Genomic DNA, 22,722 nt, shown 5'->3' with positions numbered 1-22,722 from the left:
TTTCTACCAAAATTAGACTGAAAGACAGACAGTCTGGTCAAGGAAATAAGTACTGCATACTGACACACTGAGAAAACACACACACACACACACACACACACACACACACACACACACACACACACACAATTTAAACTAAACAACTAAATTGCCTCATGTATCCACTTTCTTTTTTTTCCACCTACTCATTTTCAAGTTAATATTTAGTTAACACGTATTGCAGGTGCAGTTACAAAATAATATGGAACGGGAAACAGAGCGTGATTAACTGTCAAGGGAGTCTAGGTAGAGAAAACAGCGTCTTCCCTGTTTATGAACAAGGACAGATGCTTCTCTTTGGACACAGCCCCCAAAAGAAATAAAGGAAATTCATTTCTTCTGTTTTAGTCATAATGTCATAATGTGGCTGAAATCTGAGTACTTATTTCAGAACTTTCTGGTTCTGGACTGTTGAGAAAGCTCAGGTGTATTTTTTTTTTTTTTTAACTAATACTCCGCTATAAACTTCAACCACCTGAACTTGAGTCTGAATGTTCTTCACAGATTAACTCTACATCATCAACGGACACAAGCACAGTAAGTTTTTTATTGTTAAATTACTATGTTACCATATGCAGAGCAAAAAGGAAAGGGAATGATCTATGTGTGCACTCACATTTTAGATTCTTAAAGAATAAACAAGTAAACAAATTATAAGTTAGGAAAGGAAATCTGAGGCAGGGGCTTCCTTACATGACTTCTAATTTTTCTAATAATTATAGAAAACATGCTCAAAAATTTTAGAAAAACATTTTTCTACATGTGATATTATATTAATAAATAAACTATGTTTACCTCATTAAATTGGAAAGACTCTCAATATTAAGGACAGTCTCTATCTGGTTAATGCAATTATCATTTGGATATAATATAGGCATCAAAAAATAAAGGGGTGGCATCGTTTCAACTTTTTTCAGAATGTGAACACTTTAATGCTGAGTTTCCAGTTCCAGAATTGTCCATTCCCCTTGAGGCGAACAATCTTCAGAGGAAAAACTAGCCATGGTGATGCTCGCTGAGGAATCAGGTGGAGATGTGAGTTCACTCCATCTGTTCAAAGTGTCAGTGTGTGCTGTACCCTGAGGTTTTGAGCTGTCTCGTGCTAAAAGTAGTGTCTGACTGATCAGATACTGTGCTAAATTGAAGTCTTCAGGAACAGAACTTGTGATATCTAAGTTTGAATCCTGTTCCGAGAGCAGCTGCTTGAGGAGTGTCCAATCTTGTTTTGCAAAGTGGTGATCATCATCAAGATCCATATCTGTGACGTGTGTTTCTGACTCCATTTCCTGCTCAAATGCTTCTATTACATCCATCTCATATATTGGAGAGAGGGCTTTTGAAGGCCGGTGGTCATACATGCAGGTTTGTGCCAGTGTGTCACAATCATCTATGTTTCCTGAAATAATTCATAATACTATACAATGTAAAAATTGCACATGTTGGTACCCCTCAGAGTTTTGTAGAATAACAGTAACACAGTATAATGGTGATAGTCCAAAAAACCACATAATGGGAAAAATAACCTCTAGACAAAATTGACAAAATTTTTGAGGCATTTTTTTTCCTATGTTAAAAAACTCAAGGGTAATGTTTAGCAGCAAAATCAACATAGGCAACTAACAATAATTCTCTATACTTTCATTTGAAAACTTGTGATACAGAAAGCAACGTAACTTATTTAAACATAAACATAGAATGTGCACATATATCAAATGCACTACAGTAGAGTCTTAAAGAGAAAAAAAAGACAGTTATCCGATGGTGACTTTGAAGGTAAGTCAGTTTCAAAAAGGGGAATAAATACATCTTGTCTAAAGGTTTATTTGTATATTGCACATGCAAAGAAGGATGCAAGCAAGGACGAACAAACAAAAAAGTACAACTCTAAAGATTCCCTTATTCTTAGGATTTTGCTGAACAGGGAACTATTGATTGGTATTTTTCTAAGTTAAGATACACAATAGCTACTCAGCTAGCCACTATTGCATATTTTAAATGAGGGTCATGAGTTCAAATAACTCTAATAAGGAAGACAAAAACACAAAACAATTAGACAGAAAATCATCTAAGCAATATGAAATAAGCCTGGGCTTTTTTCATACATTATCATTGCTTCTAAATATAATCTCTTTTAGGAAATTTATCTTTTTATCTGAAAATTTTAGAATAGAATTATAGTGATCCTGAAAGTCTTAATCTCTGTAAAATGTATATAAATTGTAATAATCAATCTCATTAAAATAGTTCAGTGCTTTTAGTTACATATTTATTGCACAGCCCTCTTAGATATATACTAGCATGTCCATAAATCATATCCAATGTATAATAGCATTTCTAATAGTCAAGAATTCTGTTAAATTATACATAAATAACTAAATAGCAGCAAACTAAGTTTTTTCCTTTATTCTTTCATGTAAAATCTCTTAGTAGGTTAACTCTATCTAATAAAAAACCAAACTTTTTACTAGATAGTCATTCTTCACTAGGATTTTAAGTGAACAATAAAGAATGAGTAACTAGCTAATTTTCATATTATTAAGAAATTTAAGTTTTCATTTAAAATTTGAATCTGTGGCTCAAGCAATTATTCTATCTAACTAAAATATAACATTCAGGGCTCCATAAAACTTTAAAATTGTATAAGCTCATTTTCTTATGCATGTAGTGTTTTCTATTTCTGTACATTACCTGCAGATAAAGCAACATTAGCTTTTTCAGTAGCTGTAGAATGGCTCTCTTTCACTTGACCTTCCTGAGGCAGAACTTGGCTCCCAGAGGAGTTTCCACATTTCACAGAGCTGCTCTTGGGTATGTCAGAATTGGTTTCTCGCTGATAAAGCTCCAAGTGGCATGGCCTTCCTTGAGATCTGACATCACTCTCTAAGAGTTTGCTGCGTTGCTGAAAGTCATGATCCGTGCTGCTTCCGCTGGTTACTTTTTTATCTGCTGGAAGAAGCTGTCTGCCTCCTTTGGACAGGACATCTACTGTGTTCTTTTCTTCTGTGGCTGAAACACTCTGTTTGTTTTTTCTGCAAGAGTCAGTGCTGCTAAGACCCCAGGGAGTGCTTTCATTTTGACGTACATCGTTGCCTTTCCCTTGTTTACCTTCTAAAATGCTCTCTTTACTTTCTTGTGAGAATCTGGGAAAGCAGGTCCCTCCGGGGTGCCCGCGAGAAATGCCATCAAAAACATCCGAAGGTGGAGAAGTCTCGACAGACGGCTGGAAGGGAGGATGGACTTCCCCTTCGTCAGAACCCAGTTCTTCACATTCATCTACTGAAAGCAAAACTGACCTTTTGAACTTTTTGTTTGCAGAAAACTCACGACTTTCGTTTTCAGTTGCATCTTCAAAAGCTAAGTTAACTATTCCCTGAAACTGCTGAGGAGCTGGGTTAGAGACGGAGCAGTGTTCTGCAATGTTTTCAGCTTCAGACCTTTCATCTTCTGTTTCATCTGCTGAAGAAGAAACTTGGTCTGTTTCCTGAGAAAATTGGACACTGCCTCGTGCCGTATTTTCTCTTTCCCTAGGGTGGATGATTGCAGACCGAGGCCACATTTCTGGCCTCTTCCTAGGAATCTCATCATCACTTGTCGAATTGACTTGGAAAAGATCGCCACTACTTTGCTTTTTCATTTTGACTTCAATTCTTAAATTACTATCATACATTTTCAATTCTTCAGGAGTGCTGGTGTCACTGCTACTTCTTCCGAGAAAGTCATGGCACAGCATAGTGCCACATTTGGAAATCCCCCTGTCATTTGGGCCATCGTCATCCTGAGACCCGCCAGCATCATAGTCTTCAGATCTGGGTTTTATGTCATCGGAGGATGTGGTGGCGCTGCCCGTGTCAGATTCTGGACTCTCTCTCTGATGTAGACCACTGGTACCCACATTCCAGTGACCCACCAATGGAGTTTCTGGGGCTTCATGGCTCTCTGGAGATTCTGAAGTTTCCATATTTTTAGGAGAATTTTTTCCTGACAGTTGTTCCGGAAAACATTTGGAGGACATATCTGAGTCTGCTGTAACATGTCTGTCTTCATTCATAGCAGGGTCATTAGACAACTGATTAGAAAATGTAGATTTTCTGTCATCTAGAACAGAATGGAAGGTACCATTTGTCCTTTCAGGAACACAAGGGGTAACATCCTTCACACATTTAATACTTGATTTTTCATTTGTATCTTTTTTCCCTACTTTGCTCTCCCTATCTGGTATTGAATGGATCTGCCCTGCATTTGTTGATTCTAAATCACAAATTGGATTAGAGTTCAAGGAGTTTTCATTTGGATTTGAAAACCCAGATTTTAGAGCTGTGGTGCTATACAATTTTGAATCAACTTGATCACTCCTGTCAGAATAACAATGTATGTTAGCTGCATTGCAGTGATCTGTTTCTCTGTGATCAGAAAGTTTTGTTTCACTTTTATCTGAAAAAGTCTGTTTTGATTCTAATTCATGTTTTAATGATTTATCCAGTTTTGAAATATTTTGGCTTTCTAGCGCCAACTTCTCTTTTTCTTGATTGCTTAATGGCTTTTGTGGGTCAGGTCCGCATGTTGATTGGAAAACTTCTGCACCACTGATTTCAGATGCAGGATTAATTAGAGGTTGGTGAGGCTTCTGTTCAGAAACACTGGTCTTGTTATTATTATCACGCACATCACGAGGCATACTTTTTTGGACAATAGATGTTTCACTTTTTAACGGTCTTTGAGAAGAAGGCTGGGTTTTCAACACAACCTGTCCAGGAAGCATTTTCTGTTTGGAATCTTTATTATTCAAAGTCTCACTTTTCTTTGACTGATTTAGGTTTTTAGGCACTACCACTACTTTTGTATTAACCTTAGGCAAAGTTGTATGTCCTTGCTTGACATTTTTTCTCTTAGGTGCTTGTTTATCTGTAGTTGTATTGTGGTCTGACTTTGCCACGTTTTCATCAGAATGCCTTGAAGAGACTGAAGATTTTACTGAATTTGGTGATTCTCCTTGGGATCCTAAGAAAATAAAGTTCACAAATACAATATATCCTCCAATTTGTGAGTGAAATGTAATATGTGTTTTTAAATTACTTTAGAAAAAAATAACCTCAATAAACCAATGGAAGGGTGACATATCTATGATCAAATGGACAATTACAGATTAGGAGTTAGTTACATGATAAAAAAGAAAAGACTTTTCTATTAAAAATATGGAAGGACCATTCTAGGGTCTTAGTAAAAATTATTAAAACACAATCACTCTTCCTCAAGTAGAGAAACTTGATCCTTATGCCAAAATTGGATTTGTATTATGTATATGAGAGTGAAAAGAATCTGGTTTTCTTATCCCAAAGAAGCAAGAAGGGTCTTTCCTTTGAAGTTTTTGGAGTAGAAAAAAGTACTGTGTTCTACACAGCTAAAAAGGAGAACCAAGTTAAATATAAAATAGAATTGTTGAAACAGTTTTTTTCTTCGAACATGAATAAAACCAATTTACGTGTCATTACCAGATCATTATTATTGTAGCCGCCTTATTGTAGCTCATTAGGGTAACAACTTAGATCTGCAGTGGAAACTAGAACTGCTGACCGAAAATAAAGAGGGATTAATTGGAGAGTTCATTTGTTTACACTGGCTAAAGTACTGGAGACGATATTTTGGACACTCAAATTCATCAAAAAGAATTATCCAGTTATTGAAATGTTTAATTTTGAGCTGCTACTAGTATATAAATAATTTCTCTCTTCCTTATTTCTGAATTGACTTTTAGTGCTAATTAATACTCTAAAACAAAATTGTTTTTAGGATTTTACAAACTGCTGTTATATATGTGAATATTTAATGCATAAGGCAAAGTAATTTTTAAAATCAGTTATTATGTTAGCAAATTATGCAAACTGATCAATTCTCTTTTCTTTCTCAAAACACTGAAAAATAATGGGCACAGCACAGATCCTGGAGTGCAAACTCTTCCTCCTCACATACTACAGCTGTCTAGACTGTACCATTACTTTTTAAAGAGCTCGTAAGTGCTGGTTTTATAGGTGGAATTCCTATAGTGATCAATGAAACTTTCAAGAAACATGGGCATAACATATAAAAGGATCAGAAATGCAGATAAACTAGTGATTCCCTTAATTATTCTCATAAAAGATAATAAAAAACAAACACACCCCAAAACACTTGTCTGAAAAGTAAAATTATAAATTCTCATCTCTATAGTGTGAAACAAATCTGAGTAAAACTAGGTTTTGCTTATTTGCTACTGAAGTTTTAAATCAGAGTTCTACTTAGCCAGTAAAAGAACACTTATGATACCCAGGACTATTTCAGCCTTACCTGGAACTTTGGCAAGACTAGCTGGGGCACTCTTTGTCCTCTGCTGAGCGGTAACACATCCACTGCCATTTCCCCTTTTCTTCAGAATTGCCTGTGGTACTGGCTCTCCATATCCTTTGTTGTTGACCTTCTTCAGTGCACTAAGAAAAATCACTTGCATTCAGTATGACACTGAGATTCCAAAACATTCAACTTTTTAAAAGACCCATACTTGAAGTAGGGTTTTTCTCAAGAAATAAAAAATATATCTCTTCTGAAAACAGAAAAATCAGATGTTTGTAAGTCTTTAAGTTTATGAAACTGTAGATCAAGCAAGATAAAGTAATACATAACCATGTACTACAAATATAAATTAAGAAATTCTTTTAATATTTTGCATCGATTGTCATTTTGCATAAAGATACCAACTTCCTTTAATTAATAAGAAAGCAGTTTTAAATTTCATTGTATAAAAACATTAAAATTATTAACAAAGAAGAAAATAAATGTTTAAAATAGTTAGCTACAAGTTCAGTATGTAACTACCTTTCAGAGAAACCTGACATACAGGTAAAACACAGAATACCTACCTGCTATTTATATTAGTGTCTTGCTCATGAATATTTTTTTTATTGGAAGTTCCATTGATAACTCTTGAAACAGGTCGAGATTTTACTGCTATAAATTAAGAAAAAGTGAGTCATGAGATAGAATACACTAAATACATATCAATAATTTATACACTTACTGGTTAGGCACTATAAACAAGATTAAATGTTAAAGTGGGAAGGAGTGTTTTCATGCACATAAATAAGTACTTTCTGGCATTTGATACTAAATAAGAGCCCAGATACAGGATCTTTTTTTTTTTTTAAAAGCAGGATTTATTGAGAGGAAAGAAAAGCTCCCAGAGAGGAGGGGAACTGAGGGGGTTGCCCCAGAATCATTTTTTGAAGAAACTTTAATTGTTAGAAGTTATTAACAATTAGAGTCCTAAAACTTACCTACAGTGGAAGTTTTGACACCATTTACACTGTTTTTCACCATCTGTCCCAGAGAATCACAAGAGGATAGTTTATGACCAGAAGGCTTTTCTTCTCCTATTGATCCATTTTCTTTTGACCCATCCAGGCATTCAGTGGAAGTCAAGAATTCCATACTTGAACTTGTAGACCTGCTGGAGGGTCCTGCAATGCTGAGGCATGGAGATTCTTTCCCTGTCCCTTTTCTCAAGGGTTTTGCTTTCCCATTTGCATTTCCGGTGAGTACCTTGGGTCTGGCACCTTCAACTTGCCTTTCCTGGTTTCTCACCCCTCTTCCATTTAATGAATTTTTCTGTTCAGTTGCTGGAACTGCTGCTGCTGCTGTTTCCACAACTTGTCTAGCTGACGTGTTTTCCCACCTTGCATTATCATTGTTTTCTGTTTTGGGTTTTATTATGGGTTTCGGCTTTCCAGAAACATTTTTTCCCCCAGTTTTTACTTCTTTTGTAATCTTAGATGCTATTTTTGTACCATTCTTTTCCTTCACATCATCATGCTTCAAAGTTTTACTTATACTATTTTTATTAGTACTTGATGAATGTCCAGATGCTCCTAACCCATCAGATTTCATCTTTTGAGTAGTAGACAGATAATTCCAACACTCTTTCTTGCTATTTTTCCACCAAGATTTGTCTTTTATAACACCAGAGTCAGACACTTGTTTCCTTTGCTATGAAGAAGAAAAAAATACTTTGTAATTTGACTGGAGTGTTTGGCATATAATACTTTATGTTTCAAAAATCCAGTTTTCAAAGAAGAAAAAAAAAACAGTCAAGTTCATATTATGATTTAGGGTTACTTAAAATGAACTGTCTTTGATCATTTTGATCAAAATTTTGTGTCTCTAATCATACTACCTTAATCAAATCTAAAACAGCATAAAACATTTATTTAAAAGACATTCTATTCTAATTCATGAAGTTCTGGTAGAGATTCATACCTAAGGATTCAAGACGTATTGGGTGAAAAATAGTATCCAAGATCTTTTGAGAGCCTACTCCCAGCTTCTGTGTCCAACCTTTTTTCATACATCATCTCACTTAATCCTCACAACAATACTATGAAATAGCTCCTGTGGTTACTTCCAATTCTTGGATGACAATGGAGATTAAAGAAGGGTGTGACTTATCCAGGGTCATGCACTGGTAAGAGATGGAACTAGGACCTGAGTACATAATTTACTGTCTCAAGCAGGTAGTCATCTATATGGCATGATTTAAGGGACATTGTAAAGATTTTCGCCACAAAAACTCTCTTCAAACCTATCCCAAATGCCAGACATTGGATCCTTAAAGATTTAATCCTTGGCCGGGCAAGGTGGCTCATGCCTGTAATCCCAGCACTTTGGGAGGCAGACTCAAGAGGATTGCCTGAGCCCAGGGGTTTGAGACCAGCCTGGGCAACATAGTGAGACCTGGTCTCTACAAAAAATAAAAAAATTAGCCCAGTGTGGTGGCATACACCCAGTGTGGTGGCATATCCAGCTACTTGGAAGGCTGAGGGGAAGGATCACCTGAGCCCAGCAGGTGGAAGTTGTGGTGGCCATGAGTGTGCCACTGAACCCTAGCCTGGGCGACAGAGTGAGATTTCAATTCAAAAAAGAAAAAAAATTAACCCTCTGCAGTAAGAAGAGTTTACTTCTTGCATTCATAATTATGGGTATTTATTCTTTTTCTTTCTTTCTTTTTTTTTTTTTTGAGTCAGAGTCTCATTCTGTCGCACAGGTTGGAGTGCAGTGGCACGCTCACTGACACCACAGCCTTGACCAGCTAGGCTCAGGTGATCCTTCCACCTCAGTCTTCCAAGTAGCTGGAACTACTGACAAATGCCACCACAAACGCCTAGCTAATTTTTGATTTATTGTAGAGATGAGGCTTCACCAAGTTGTCCAGGCTGGTCTCGAACTTGTGGGCTCAGGCAGTCCTCTCACCCTGGCCTCCCAAGTGCTGTGATTATAGGGGTGAGCCACCACACCCAGCCTTGGAGTCATAATTAAAAAGAAAAAAGCAGCCAGGTGTGGTGGCTCATGTCTATAATCCCAGCACTTTGGGAGGCTGAGGTGAGAGGATTGCAAGTCCACAGGTTTGAGACCAGCCTGGGCAACTTGGTGAGACCTCATCTTTACAATAAAAAAAAAAAAAATAGTTGGGCATGGTGGCACGCTCCTGTAGTTCCAGCTACTTGGAAGGTTGAGGTGGAAGGATGGTCTGAGTCTGGCAGGTTGAGGTTGCGGTGGCTGTGAGCGTGCCACTGTACTCCAGCCTGAGTGACAAAGTGAGACTCTGACTCAAAAAAAGAAAGAAAGAAAGAAAAAAGCTCCTTGTAAACATACTACATTACATCTGAAAGGCTTGATTTTCAGGAGAACAAGATAGTAGCATAGTACTGACTGTAGGAAGTGGAAGATAAAGGATCCTAAAAATAAGTAAAATAGGTGAACAGGGTAAATAAAAGGGCACTGAAGATAAACACACCTCCTTCATGATTTTGCTTAGAACCAACCTTGATATGGAAGGGAACAAAAAAAATTTGTAAGTTGGTAGACATTTTAGAATAAAAACTTAAGATTATATTGTCATTCTTTATGTAAATATGTAAATATCTTTTCTCCTTTGGAAAGTTGTATGAGATTGTAGAGGTATGAGGAAGAGACTGTGCTGTCTTCTTCTGTATTTAAAACCCTGAGCACCATGTCACGTGTTGAGGACTCTGAAAATGTGATCAGCTGGGCACGGTGGCTCATGCCTGTAATCTCAACACTTTAGGAGGCCAAGGTAGGAGGATTGCTTGGATCCAGGACTTCAACACCAGCCTGGACAACATAGCAAAACCTCACCTCCACACAAAAAAAGAAAACAAAATTAGCTAGGTGTGGTGGCACACACCTGCAGTTCCAGCTACTTGGGATGCTGAAGTGGAAGGATCACCTGAGCCCAGGAGGTCAAGGCTGCTGTGATCATGCCACTGCACTCTAGCCTGGGTGACAGAGTGAGACCCCAGACTCAAAAAAAAAAAAAAAAAAAAAAAAAAAATATATATATATATATATATATATATATATGATCAATGTTGTTAAAACTGAGCATATATTGATACACAGTGTAAGGTCTAATTATTTCTGAACATGAAACACTTCTAATTACATTAAACTTTGTCTAAGATAAAATAACATATGGGGGGGTACTAAAAAACCCTTGAAATTATCTTTTGGAAGGTGGGCCCCTTGTAGATCATTCAGAATTTGTTCCTCTGGATCAAACGGTCAACCAAAGTTTTTATCTGGAATTTTGACAAGGTCGTGTTGCCATTTGGGGAAGAAACACCCTGAGTTGTGGCAAACAGATGACTGGGTCTTCCACCATGACAACGCACCTGACACATTGTACTGATATTCAGCAGTTTTTGACCAAAAAATGGCACGACCCCTGTGTCCCAAGATCTCACCCTGAGCGACTTGTTTCCCTGGATGAAAAAAGTCCTCAAAAGGAAACATTTTGCTGATATGGAGGGGATAAAACAAAAAACAGCGGCAGCACTAAAAGGCATCAAAACTGTTGAGTTCAAAAGTTGTTTGGAGCAGTGTAATAGCGTCTCAGTAAGTGTAATGCATCAAATGGAGAGTGCTTTGAAGGTGACATAAGTTTAAACATGTAAGAATAAACATAAGTTTTAATTTTAAAAAATCCAGTTTTTTTGGGTCCCCCCATACGTGTGTGTGCACACACATGTATGCGTATACAAACACATAGTAAGTAAATAAATAAATTATGTGGCTAAATTTAGGGGAAAAAAAGCAAGGTATGATGATAAAAGAATTACTAGATTCTGGTCCTGGCTTTGCCTCTAACTGACCTGGGATATTTAAGAAGTTATTAATATCTCTGGGCCTCAGCTTTCACATCTCTACAGGGTGGCTACTGGTTGTATTTACAACAGTGTTCTAGGATTTTAACATTTATAAAGTTCAAATAAGCTTAGTCCTCATTTTTGTTTTTCAATCAAGTCTTAGCTCAAATGATAACATTTCTTTTCTTTTTTTTTTTTTTTTTGAGTTGGAATTTCACTCCATTGCCCAGGCTGGAGTGTAGTGGCACGCTCATAGCCACCCCAGCGTCGACTTGCTGGACTCAGGTGATCCTTCTGCCTCAGTCTTTCAAATAGCTGTAACTACAGGTGCATACAACCATGTCCGGTTAATTTTTTGATTTATTGTAGAGACGAGGTCTCACCAAGTTGCCCAGGCTGGTCTCGAACCCCTGGGCTCAGGCAACCTGCTCACCTTGGCCTCCCAGAGTGCTGGGATTGCAGGTTTGAGCCACTGCGCCCGGCCCATTTCTCTATTTTTAATACCTAAAACCAGGCTGACTTCTGCTTTTAGAACTCTTTCCCACTCTTCAGACTGACTCTGCTTAGTTTACTCTATCCTTGTATCTATGCATTTTTGAAGTATTCATCTATGTGAAATTTACATAGTATATAGGGTAACTAAACTCCTTTAGAAATTTCACATCACCATAGTACAGCATGATGAAGATTCAATGCATATGCATTTCTAGGCAGTCTCTGACTTATGTCTATGAAATTTACATACATTACTTATATACACGGGGCCAACTGGGAATGATCACTGCATGCTATTGACAAAAATGAAGAAAAAGATGACTCTAAAGCATTCCTTTTAGACATCTTTTCTGTTCTAGGACTATTCTTTCTTTGCTTGTTTGTTTGTTTTTAGTAAATAAAAACTTAAACATAATCAAAAGAAGACAGAACAGTATAACAAATCCTCATATACCTAATACCCAGATTTTAAAATTATCAATTCAACTTATTACTAATTCCAATTTTGTTTCATATATGGCTTCCCCCATTTTATTTTGAAGCAAATCACAGATATATTTTATCCTTAAGTATTTTAGTATTAGTATTCTTCTTAAACTTTCTCTTTGTCTTATCTTATGAGCTTTCTCCTACCTCCTAAAGATCTTATTTTTGTTTGGAAAACACATCTATTCATTCCACATTTATTCAGCACATATTGCATGCCAGATAACTGCACATATATTATCTCACCTAATTTTCCCAATAATCCTGCTAGGTTTTATTACTCCATTTTACAGATAAGCAAACTAAGACTCACAGACAACAAAGATAATACATGTGAAGATTTGAACTCTTCTGATTTTATGTACAGCATGCATTTCAGTGTACTGCTACCTTTCTGAGGGAATTATTATTGTTTCCTACCCACTATGTTAACAGAAAAACAATCTTCAAGTCAGGAGGATAAGGAAGAACAGTGGGACTTTGCTCTATTTTGCTGTAAGGCAAGGAAGGAGGGAGAGTCTGGTTGATTATAGGAGAGGAAGGCAGGTAAACGAATTCCTGGAGGCCTTGAAAAAACACAGCGACAGCTCGGTGGCTCAGCCTGTAATCCCGCACCTTTGGGAGGCCGAGGGGAGTGGACTGCCTGAGCCCACGGGTTCGAGACCCGCCTGGGTAACTTGGCGAGACCTCATCTCTACAATAAATCAAAAAATGAGCCGGGCGTGGCAGTGCACGCCTGTAGTTCCAGCCTACTTGGAAGGCTAAGGTGGAAGGATCGCCAGAGCCCAGCAGGGCAAGGCTGTGGTGGCCGGGAGCGGCCACTGCACTCCAGTCTGGGCGACAGAGTGAGACTCCAACTCAAAAAAGAAAAAAAGAAAAAGAAAAAACACAGGGATAACAGGGAACAGTACACAGGAAAAATATGTCCTAAGGCACCATTCCCTAGAGCACGTTCTGGAACTGTATAATATGCTTCAAAGAGGTTGAGGGGGAGCCTGGAGTTTTCACAGTCATAAAACTGGGTGAAATTTTGGGTGAAACAATTAAAAAATGCTCTTTACCGCAGTGTTTTCCAACACTTTTAAGGTGTAATATGCATCACTGGTCCCCAAGAGGAACTATGGTGTGTAGCAATTCTCAAGCCTAGTTGATGCCATGTGTTCTAAGGTGCAGCATATGATGGACATAAACTTGGAAACAATCCTAGGAGGTTTATTGGCAAAGAGCTCCAGTATCCTACGGTGTCTTGCTCAAGACATTTAGAGCTTAACGCACTTCAAGCCATGAGTGCTCTTGGGTGTGGCCTGGAGCTGCATTGGTTCCTATCTACTGGCGCATGGAGAAGGAAAAAGGACTCCCCACTCTGCTCTGCCAGGGCAATCTGTCCTTTGCATTACAAATTGGAACCCTCACTGCATGCCTCCTTAACATCACTGCAATGCACACATTAGGCCGGAATACATTATTGGTTAAGTGAGCATCTGTAAATTAGCTGGGAACCCTAACCATCACTGACGACATCATGGGGCTGGGCACAGTGGCCCATGCCGGTAATCCCAGCACATTGGGAGGCTGAGTCGAGAGAACTGCTTGAGCCCAGGAGTTCGAGACCAGCCTGGGCAACATAGCGAGACTGTGTTTCTATATAAAATTTAAAAATTGGCCAGATGTAGTGGTGCATGCCTATCAGTCCCAGCTACTTGGGACACTGAGGCAGAAAGATTACCTGAGTCCATGAGGTCGAAACTGCAGTGAGCTGTGATCATGCCACTGTACTCCACCGTGGATGACAGAGTGAGACCCTCACCCCCCAAACACACAAAAAAATGTTTGGGGGAAGAAAAATGTATCTCAGGTTATAACGAATACACAAAGTAACTTTGGGTATATGTGGTAAAAAAAAAAATACAAAACATAAAATCTACCCTGAATTCTCTTTACTATATTTCAGTTCAGTGCAGTGATGTTAACTGTATACACTTTGGTTTACACCATATCTCTATAACTTCTCAACTTGCAAAATAAACTCTATACCCACTGAACAATAAACTTCTTTTCTCTCCCTCTACCTGATCCCAGCAACCACAATTCTACTTTCTGTTACTAAGAGTTTGGCTATTTTAGTTACCTCATATAAGTATACTAAATAACTTTTTTTTTTAAGTTGGAGTCTCACTCTGTCGCCCAGGCTGGAGTGCAGTGGCACACTCATGGTCACTGCAGCCTCGACCTGCTGGGCTCAGGTAATCCCTCTGCCTCAGCCTTCCAAGTAGCTGGAACCACAGGCATGCACCACCATGCCTGGCTAATTTTTTGATTTATTGTAGTGACAAGGTCTTGCCATGTTGCTCAGGCTGGTCTCGAACCCTTGGGCTCAGACAATCCTCTCACCTCTGCCTCCCAAAGTGCTGGGATTACAGGCATGAGTCACCATGCCCAGCCTCAGGTAACTTTAAAAGTAAAACACAATTGTACTCTTAGTACTAATTGCTTTCTTTTAACACTCAAAAAAATGTGAAATAAATCTTAGCACAGCGAAAACTGGAACAACTAAACCCTCCTTTTGTAAGTAGGTTAATTAGAAAAATAGACATTGAATTAGCTCTAGAATTCTACACAATCTCTCATCTACTGAAATAGCTGTCGCTTGCCAAAAAGGTTTTCGAGGAAATGAAAAAGAGAGATAGATTCTTCCCATGCCAGTTGGATTTCAAAAATTCCCATCATTAAAGAATATATTAGGCAGGCACAGTGGCTCAGGCCTGTAATCCCAGCGTGGGCCAATGTGGGAGGATTGCTTGAACTCAGCAGACCAGCCTGGGCTACATAGTAAGACTCCATCTTTACAAAAGACTAAAAAAATTAGCTGGATGTTGTGGTGGACGCTTGCACTCCCAGCTACTTGGGAGGCTGAGGCAAGAGGACTGCCTGAGCCCAGGAGGTTGAGGCCATGATGAGCTGTGACTGAGCCACTGCACTCCAGTCTCAGTGACAGAGACTCCCTGACTCAAAAAGGAATTAAGTAGCAACTTGATTGAAACGACAAAAAAAAGACAAAAATATTTCCATTAAGAAATAGCTTTAACGAATAGATTTTTAAAACTTATTCATAAATATAAGATGATAAACTTTAAATCATTTGGTATCTTTTTCAACGGAATCTACACAGTTTGGAAAGTTTACCTGAGAGCTACTGAATACAGGCTTTTTGCTAAGTCTTCGGTCATCACCTTTGTCAAAGGCAGCTGTAGAAAGAAACGGCAATTTATTTTTATAGGAAGCATCATTATTATCATAAGAAGAGAGGGAATATAGAACATCACCAGAAAAAAGGTTAATTTCGATGGAAATAACTTAAAAAAACTGAGACCCATCTAGTACACAAGATTAATTACCTATTATACTTTAGAATTTTTTTTAAAGAACCTCATTTTCAATATTACTTCCAAGTCCTCGAGATGTAATTTTATTAAAATTAATAAACAAGAAATGCACACACTCTCAGAGAAGATTCATACATTTACCAAAAAAAACCCAGAATTTTCTTAAACTGTGGCATTTTAGATAACTGGTTTCATTTAGTTTTCAACATCCAAAAAATGACAGATTGTCCCAAATGTGCTATTTTATAAACTACTAAATATGAAAAAAAGTTCATCCCCCAAAATATAAAAATACTACATCAGCTAAAAATATTTTCTGGTTTTATAGGTATATGATGAGAAAGGAAGAAAGAGAAAAGAAAAAAATAAGGTTCTGTTGAAAATAAGATAAGCAGCAATCCTTGAATCTATATTGTTCTTTTCAGAATTAAAAATTAATTTATAAGTTAGGTTTACATGGGAATTATTGGTGAACTCATGTTTTTGCACTTTAAAAATAAGAATGTGAATGATGTCAGGAAAATATATAGATAGGAATACTGGTACGAGGCGATAAATATAGTTTAGCTAATGTATTTCTTTCTTTTGAAGATTACCACGTGTTAAGATATATTGTGAAGAAATACACAGAATCTCCAAAATTTATTTATGTTTATTAAGTTAGCTAATAAAAAGTACACTAAATTATCTGTAACTGCCATGTATCTTCCAGAATCTCTATTTTATAGTATATGTGGTGTAAGACAAAGCAGGATCCTGGAAATGGCATTACAGGACTGATTTGCAGAAGCAAATGACTCTGCAATAATGTGTATGGGAAGAAATTTAAAGAAAACATTTCTCCCGAAGGTCAGTAACTCAATTATAACATAAGAAATGTTATAAGAGAGATGACCCAGAACCATTCCTTTATCTGGGTTCCCCAGTGAAGTAATTATGCAGGTCAGGACTCATTATAATTCAATGTATTTAATATTTAAAAAATTTTTATTACACCGATGCAACGTAAAAGAATGAAAAATAGATAATTAGTTGGATTGTCAATAACATTTTAGTTAGATATGTGTATGTATACATATGTATTTACAGGCCTTTTAAACTAGCACTTTGAAGAACTGAAGAACACTGTTTGAAGTTTCACTTAACTATGAAATGCTCTAAAATTGAGAAAAACAAACTTTGCTACCAATCAGAAGGGAGTGGAAGGAAACATACTAAGGAAGGCTGATTCTGTTTCTCCACATTATAGCATTTTGTAGTAAACTATCACCTAAAAATCAGCACAGAGATAGTCACAAGGAAAACATCTCCAATTTCTAAAGACCTTCTCCTCGTGATTTTTGTTTGAAAAACAGAATTTCTTTTTAAAAGTGTTCTTCACATCACATCTAGCTATACTATCGTATTTTACTTATAACGTAAGATAGAGCAGATCACATCCTGACTGTACTACTAAGAAATTTCACATATCTATGCATTATCAAGACTATATTTTAACTGATATGGCTTCCATGTCTTATAGTACAAAAATGCTTGCTCCATTAAAATAGTCTCCTAACTTAAAATGTTTTTAAAGTATACTTGCTGAATATGCCGGTATTTTTTCTAAAGCACCTACTTTAACCCCAAAATAGTCATGAAGCCATTTTCAGGTCCACACTCTCACATTTTTATTTTAATATCTTTCAAACAAACACACATTCTGAGCAATGTACATCTTTTGTTTAATGCTAATGTTTCAAATGATACCTATGAAATGTCAGGGACCTCTGTGCGGTTCCTTAGGGACACTCTGCAGTAGCACACACCAAATCACCGAACCAATCAGTTGTGAAATAAAACCATCTATGCTAGGAAAAACTGCAAGAAAGGGTCTCTCATGGAAAAGATGGAAAAGCTTTTCAGCAAAATATATTTGGAAGGGGGAGAAAGTATGTTGTATATTCTGTTCTATCTGGATTACATTTTCTTTTACTTCCCATCTCTTCACAAGATGCTTTTAAGCAAATCGGCTGCAACGCTGGTGCTAATACACAGTAGGATTGAAAATGGATCTAAACATAAAGGAAATGAGTTTCATTTTCTAAGAACAGCAAAAAAGCACGGTGTATTAAAACTGCCTAAACATACGATCACTAGTTTCAGTTAGCAACCTATTATTAAACAGAAGCACACAAATGTTCGTTTTACCACTTATCGGAAAGCCCTCCAAATAGGTGCTGTCACAAAGATCATGATACAAGAATCAAAATATATGAAGGTTAACATACCAGCTTGGATTTTCTGTTGCTCATCTGTGCTCATCAGTTTCCAGCTTTCTGTGTGACGAACAGCATAGAAAGACTGAACCAGGAAGATCCACAGCTTATCACGCAGAGCCTGGATCTTGCACGTAAAACCCTGTGTTCAAGGAACAAATCAGCAGCTGGTGAGAGCCACATTGTCATAGCAACCAGTCATTATTCCTTTCAGAATCTACTTACTCCTAAGCTAGATCAATGATGTCATCACTTAGATTTTTAAGATCGTCCGGCGCATGTGACTTATGAAGGTTTACTCATTAATAACAGAATTTTATAAATGAACGTGAAACTAAATCTTATCCTTTCAGCCAGTGATGATTTTAAAACACCAACAGCCTTTATATAACTAACTCTCACAGCCTTTTCAAATCAACTATGACATTACAAGGTCAAATACTATACGCAATGGTAATAAATATGATAAAAATTTTTTTATTCTTGTTGAACAAATATAGAATGCAAATGCAATAATTTGCAATTAGCTTACTATAACCATTGATTAATTGTACTTACAAATAAGTCATATTTTAATTTTCCTTTTTCCAAGTCTAATTTTAAAAGGATTTTTTTTGGAGAGAAGAAGAAATTAAGAATATACTATAAAAGTATAAAATACTGATGATTAAAAATTTTTTAATATACATTTCATATCCAGAAAATTTAGGAAGGAAATATTAGAATTATGCTGTGCCAAATAACATAGTACCAAACTATGTTTAAAATTAATCAGCCAGATTTTCAATTTCTCAACTTTTACAAAAAGTTCACTTGGGGGTAAGCAGAATTTTAAAAATGTTGTATTATAAAATATTCTAAACATATACAAATGTGGAAACCTTAATCAACCTCCCGGGTATCATCTGTCACATAGCTTCAGTGATCCATGTAACACTTAAAATGCACATACATTTAAAAATCTTAGAAGAGTTCAAGTATTACACTATTTTAATAAGTGTGATTACATTCAGTACCATTTCCTTTATACTGTCAGAGTTCAGTAATGTATCCAGGGCCATAAGAAGAGAACAACTATTTTCAATGGTAATGTTTTCTCCAATTGCTTTTAAAATCTTGTCCAACAGATCAGCTGTGCTGCTCATTGCTTGAGACTACAAAACATAGAAATTGATAGTTAATAGGAATATATGTAAAAAGTGTAAGAAACGTGATGATCTGGGATAACAAAACAATCACCATGACTTGCTATATAAAGTCAACCAGAAATCATGTTTGTTCTTTCCCTTTCCTTAAAAATCTGCATATACACACATGCAGATTGTTGGCTCTGTTTTTGAGCCAACGTAGCCCTAATAAACCTAGAAATAGGCAATGAGAATTCTTCATTCAATGACTAAATTTAGAGAAAGTAGCTTCCCAGTAAGACAAGGAATTTTGCAAGGACCATAATTGTATTATTGACCAAAACAGTATCTTTATGACTCTGATTTCTAAAATGCGGCTAGAGTTGGCCAGAATCACACTGTGCCTTGCCAGGATACTCAAACCTGTCCCTTCTGCCTTCCTTATCCTGTGAGCCAAAAATCCTGTCCATCACTGCTCTAAATCCTATGTAAACATGCCATCTGCTATGGAATTTATTTAAATCACACTAATTTAATTAAAGGCAACCTGCATTTTAAAACTCTTACATAACTGAAATCAGACCACAAAGATGTGACTAAATATAGGACGTAAGTTTAGACATAGTACCTGTAACAGAAGAGCAAAATTTTCACTCTGAATAATCTTGGAGAAGTTTTGTACAATAAATGCAATGCACTCTTCTTGGAGCTTAGATGCCATAGTCAGGGCAGCTTCTGTCCACTTCACTCTGGGTAAACTGATGATTAGCCTGTCACTTTCCATCAGAAGAAAAGCAGCATTCTTATCATTCTTAGAATTTAAAAAATATTGGGAAAACGTTAGATGCTATTAGTGCCCATAAAATAATTTTCTAGCCAGGTAAAGTGGCTCATGCCTGTAATCCCAGTGATTTGAGAACTGAGGTGGGAGGATCACCTGAGACCAGGAGTTCAAGAGCAGTCTGGACAACTCAGTGAGACCCCATCTCTAAAAAAATCTACTTAGCTGAGTATGGTGGGTGCATGCCTATAGTCCCAGCTAAACAGGAGGCTGAGGTGGGAGGAACACTTGAACTCAGAAGTTCAAGGCTGCAGTAAGCTGTGATTATGCCACTGTACTCCAGCTTGGGCAACAGAGACCCTGACTCTAAACAAAACAAAAAAACCCCTCTGTTTTCTCAGGGTGTTTCCTACAAAAAAATAAAACTCCAGGTAGTTAATGTACTTGTCATTGGTTTTACATATAATATTTGAGAATTATCTACAAAGGCAAACTCTGAGCTAGGAAAAAACCACCTTTAAAGGGTAGATAAAACAGACCTGAGAACAGTTATAACTACAAAGAAAAACTCAAATTCCTTGAGACTACTGCTACGAATTGACATTTGTGTTTACAGATATCATTCTGCATGGCTAAACAGAATAGCTTTAATTCTGTTAACATGTTCTTTACTGTATTTACGAGGCTAAATATAAATTTAGGAAGGCTACAGCTTAGTTATAATCCCCACCGATTTCCTTCCTCTTCTCTAATTAAGACTCTACTTTTTATATTTTATTCATTTAATGATTCTTTTTATACAGAAAAAAATTGTTCACAAATGACAATTCACAAATATCATGTGTTCCAAGGAAAAGAAAAAAAGGTAACTTATTCATGTTTGATTTCTAGTTCTTAAAACAATGCCTAGTAAAAATTATTCATTAAACGGTTACCTGACAGACTGGGGTAGAGTGAAAAACATGGCCACAAATTCTTTGTAGCTTTATCTATGAAGAGGTGGAATCTAGCTCCTTCCATCTTGAATCTAGACTGCCTTTTTCACTTGCTTTAACCAACCTGTAGTGGTGGTGTGTATGTCCTCTAGCCTAGACCTCAAGAAGCCTTCTGTCTTTACCTTCCTGGAGTCCTGGGACTACCCGGCCAAGAGAAGCCTGGTAAGGAAGACCACATGAAGCAGGAGGCCCAGCCTCTAGCCCAGGCACCAGGTAAACGCAGCTACCGGAGTGATCTCAGACAAGACCAGCAGAAGAATCGCCCAGTCAGCTCACAGAATTGCCAGAATCATGAAGTGTAGTTTTAAGACACTTAGTTTGGGGGTGGCTTGTTACACAGCAATAGATAATTGATAAATCTGGAAATGACAAACTGAAATACCTAACATGGACCGCATGGCATGGACTCTGCTCATCTGCTTTGTTCAGATCTCAATGAAAGCACGTTGTCTTCCTTGATCCCTATGCCTTTTATACATGTTATTCGAAAACCTGTCCCTTTTCATTAGCACACTTAATTCGCTTGTAGTGCATTCAACATGAAAATTAGATTAATATCTGTCTCCTTCCCTGGGCTGTCTGTTCAACGAGTGTAAAAACATGTCTGTTTTAGCTCACCATTATATTCCCGGGGCCGAGTATTAAACTGGGCCACAGTAAACACTCAAATATTTGTTTAGCTCCTAACATGATCAGAGACAGAGAATCTATAAGTCCATTTTAGTCTAAGCTTAATCCTTCAATATCAAAACTTAAAAAATTTTGCCCCCTTAGCAAGAATTCTTTAAAAATATATTATTTTGTTTCACTGCTTTGAGTAAAAAATGAAATGATACTTTGCTATAATTCAAGTCTTTTTTTTTTTTTTGTAGTACCAGTATCCTTTCGTCTTCCAGTGACTTCTTCCTGAGCAACTGTGCAGTTACTAAGAGTTGTAGACAATAAGCCCAATCTGCTCTACTGTAGGCATTGCTCTGGCAGGGAGCCAAATGTAGGGTATTTAAATATATTTGGCAGGTATCTACAAAGTGCTTATCATACACATAATGTGATGTGTGCTCACAGTGGTATTAAAAGAAACGCACAGAGATAGAGTATAGTTGTTATAATTTAGCCTGGAAAACTAAAGCATCGCATAGTTAAGTGATAACATAAATGATATATGGTCTTATTCTATACTGATCTGAATATAAGAAAAACATTAAACGTTAGAGTACCTCAAGATTCAAATAAGAAAAGAATATAATACTTCTAGACCAAACACATAACATTTTTTTTCTGAATCAGAGTCTCACTCTGTCACCCAGGCTGGAGGGCAGTGGCAGACTCATGGCCACCCCAGTGTCAACCTGTTGGGTTCAGAAGATTCTTCCGCCTCAGCCTTCCAAGCAGCTGGAACTACAGGCGTGTGCTACCACACCCAGCTAATTTTTGGTTTTTATCATAGAGACGAGGTCTCGCCAAGTTGCCTGGGCTGGTCTTGAACCCACAGGCTCCAGCAATCTACTTGCGTTGGCCTCCCAAAGTGCTGGGATTACAAGCTGAGCCACTGAGCCCGGCCGCACATAACATTTTAATTCAATAGTTAACACGGTCACATAGTTCAACATTTTTTAAATGTATAAAAGGGGCCAGCGGCAGTGGCTCATGCCTGTAATCCTAGTACTTTGGGAGGCCAAAGTGGGAGGATCACTTGAGGCCAAGAGTTTGAGGCCAGCCTGGGCAACATAGTAAGATCTCATTTCTACCAAAAAAAAAAAAAAAAACAAACAGTTGGGCATGGTGCCACATGCCTATAGTCCCAGCTCCTCAGGAGGCTGAAATGTGAGGAGCACTTGAGTACAGGAGGCCAAGGCTGCAGTGAGCTATGACTGCACCACTGCACTCTAGCTACAGAGTGAGACCTCTGAAAAATAAGAAACAAAAGTACAAAAGGCATTCTTCCTCTCTTTCCTGCCTGAAACCACCC

At 37.3% G+C, this 22,722-nt stretch overlaps 1 protein-coding gene across 1 annotated transcript; it reads right to left on the bottom strand.

Annotated features, from left to right (window-relative positions):
• Nucleotides 1–560: 560 nt before the first annotated feature.
• On the bottom strand, nucleotides 561–19,687 carry KIAA1107 (KIAA1107 ortholog). The gene is made up of 9 exons (XM_008068276.2): nucleotides 19,606–19,687; nucleotides 18,867–19,004; nucleotides 17,863–17,992; nucleotides 15,393–15,454; nucleotides 7,344–8,052; nucleotides 6,930–7,017; nucleotides 6,361–6,500; nucleotides 2,728–5,037; nucleotides 561–1,435 (listed from the first exon to the last, which is right to left on the bottom strand). The coding sequence occupies exons 2-9, from the start codon at nucleotides 18,993–18,995 to the stop codon at nucleotides 969–971; spliced, it is 4,035 nt and encodes a 1,344-aa protein (XP_008066467.1). The 5' UTR covers nucleotides 18,996–19,004; nucleotides 19,606–19,687; the 3' UTR covers nucleotides 561–968.
• Between the last annotated feature and the right edge of the window lie 3,035 nt (nucleotides 19,688–22,722).

Source organism: Carlito syrichta, unplaced genomic scaffold (genome assembly GCF_000164805.1).
Source record: "Carlito syrichta isolate Samal-C Ts95f unplaced genomic scaffold, Tarsius_syrichta-2.0.1 Scaffold309922, whole genome shotgun sequence".
NCBI classification, from domain to species: domain Eukaryota; kingdom Metazoa; phylum Chordata; class Mammalia; order Primates; family Tarsiidae; genus Carlito; species Carlito syrichta.
Note: the sequence above shows the minus strand (reverse complement) of the source record. Positions and strands in the feature narration are given on the sequence as shown.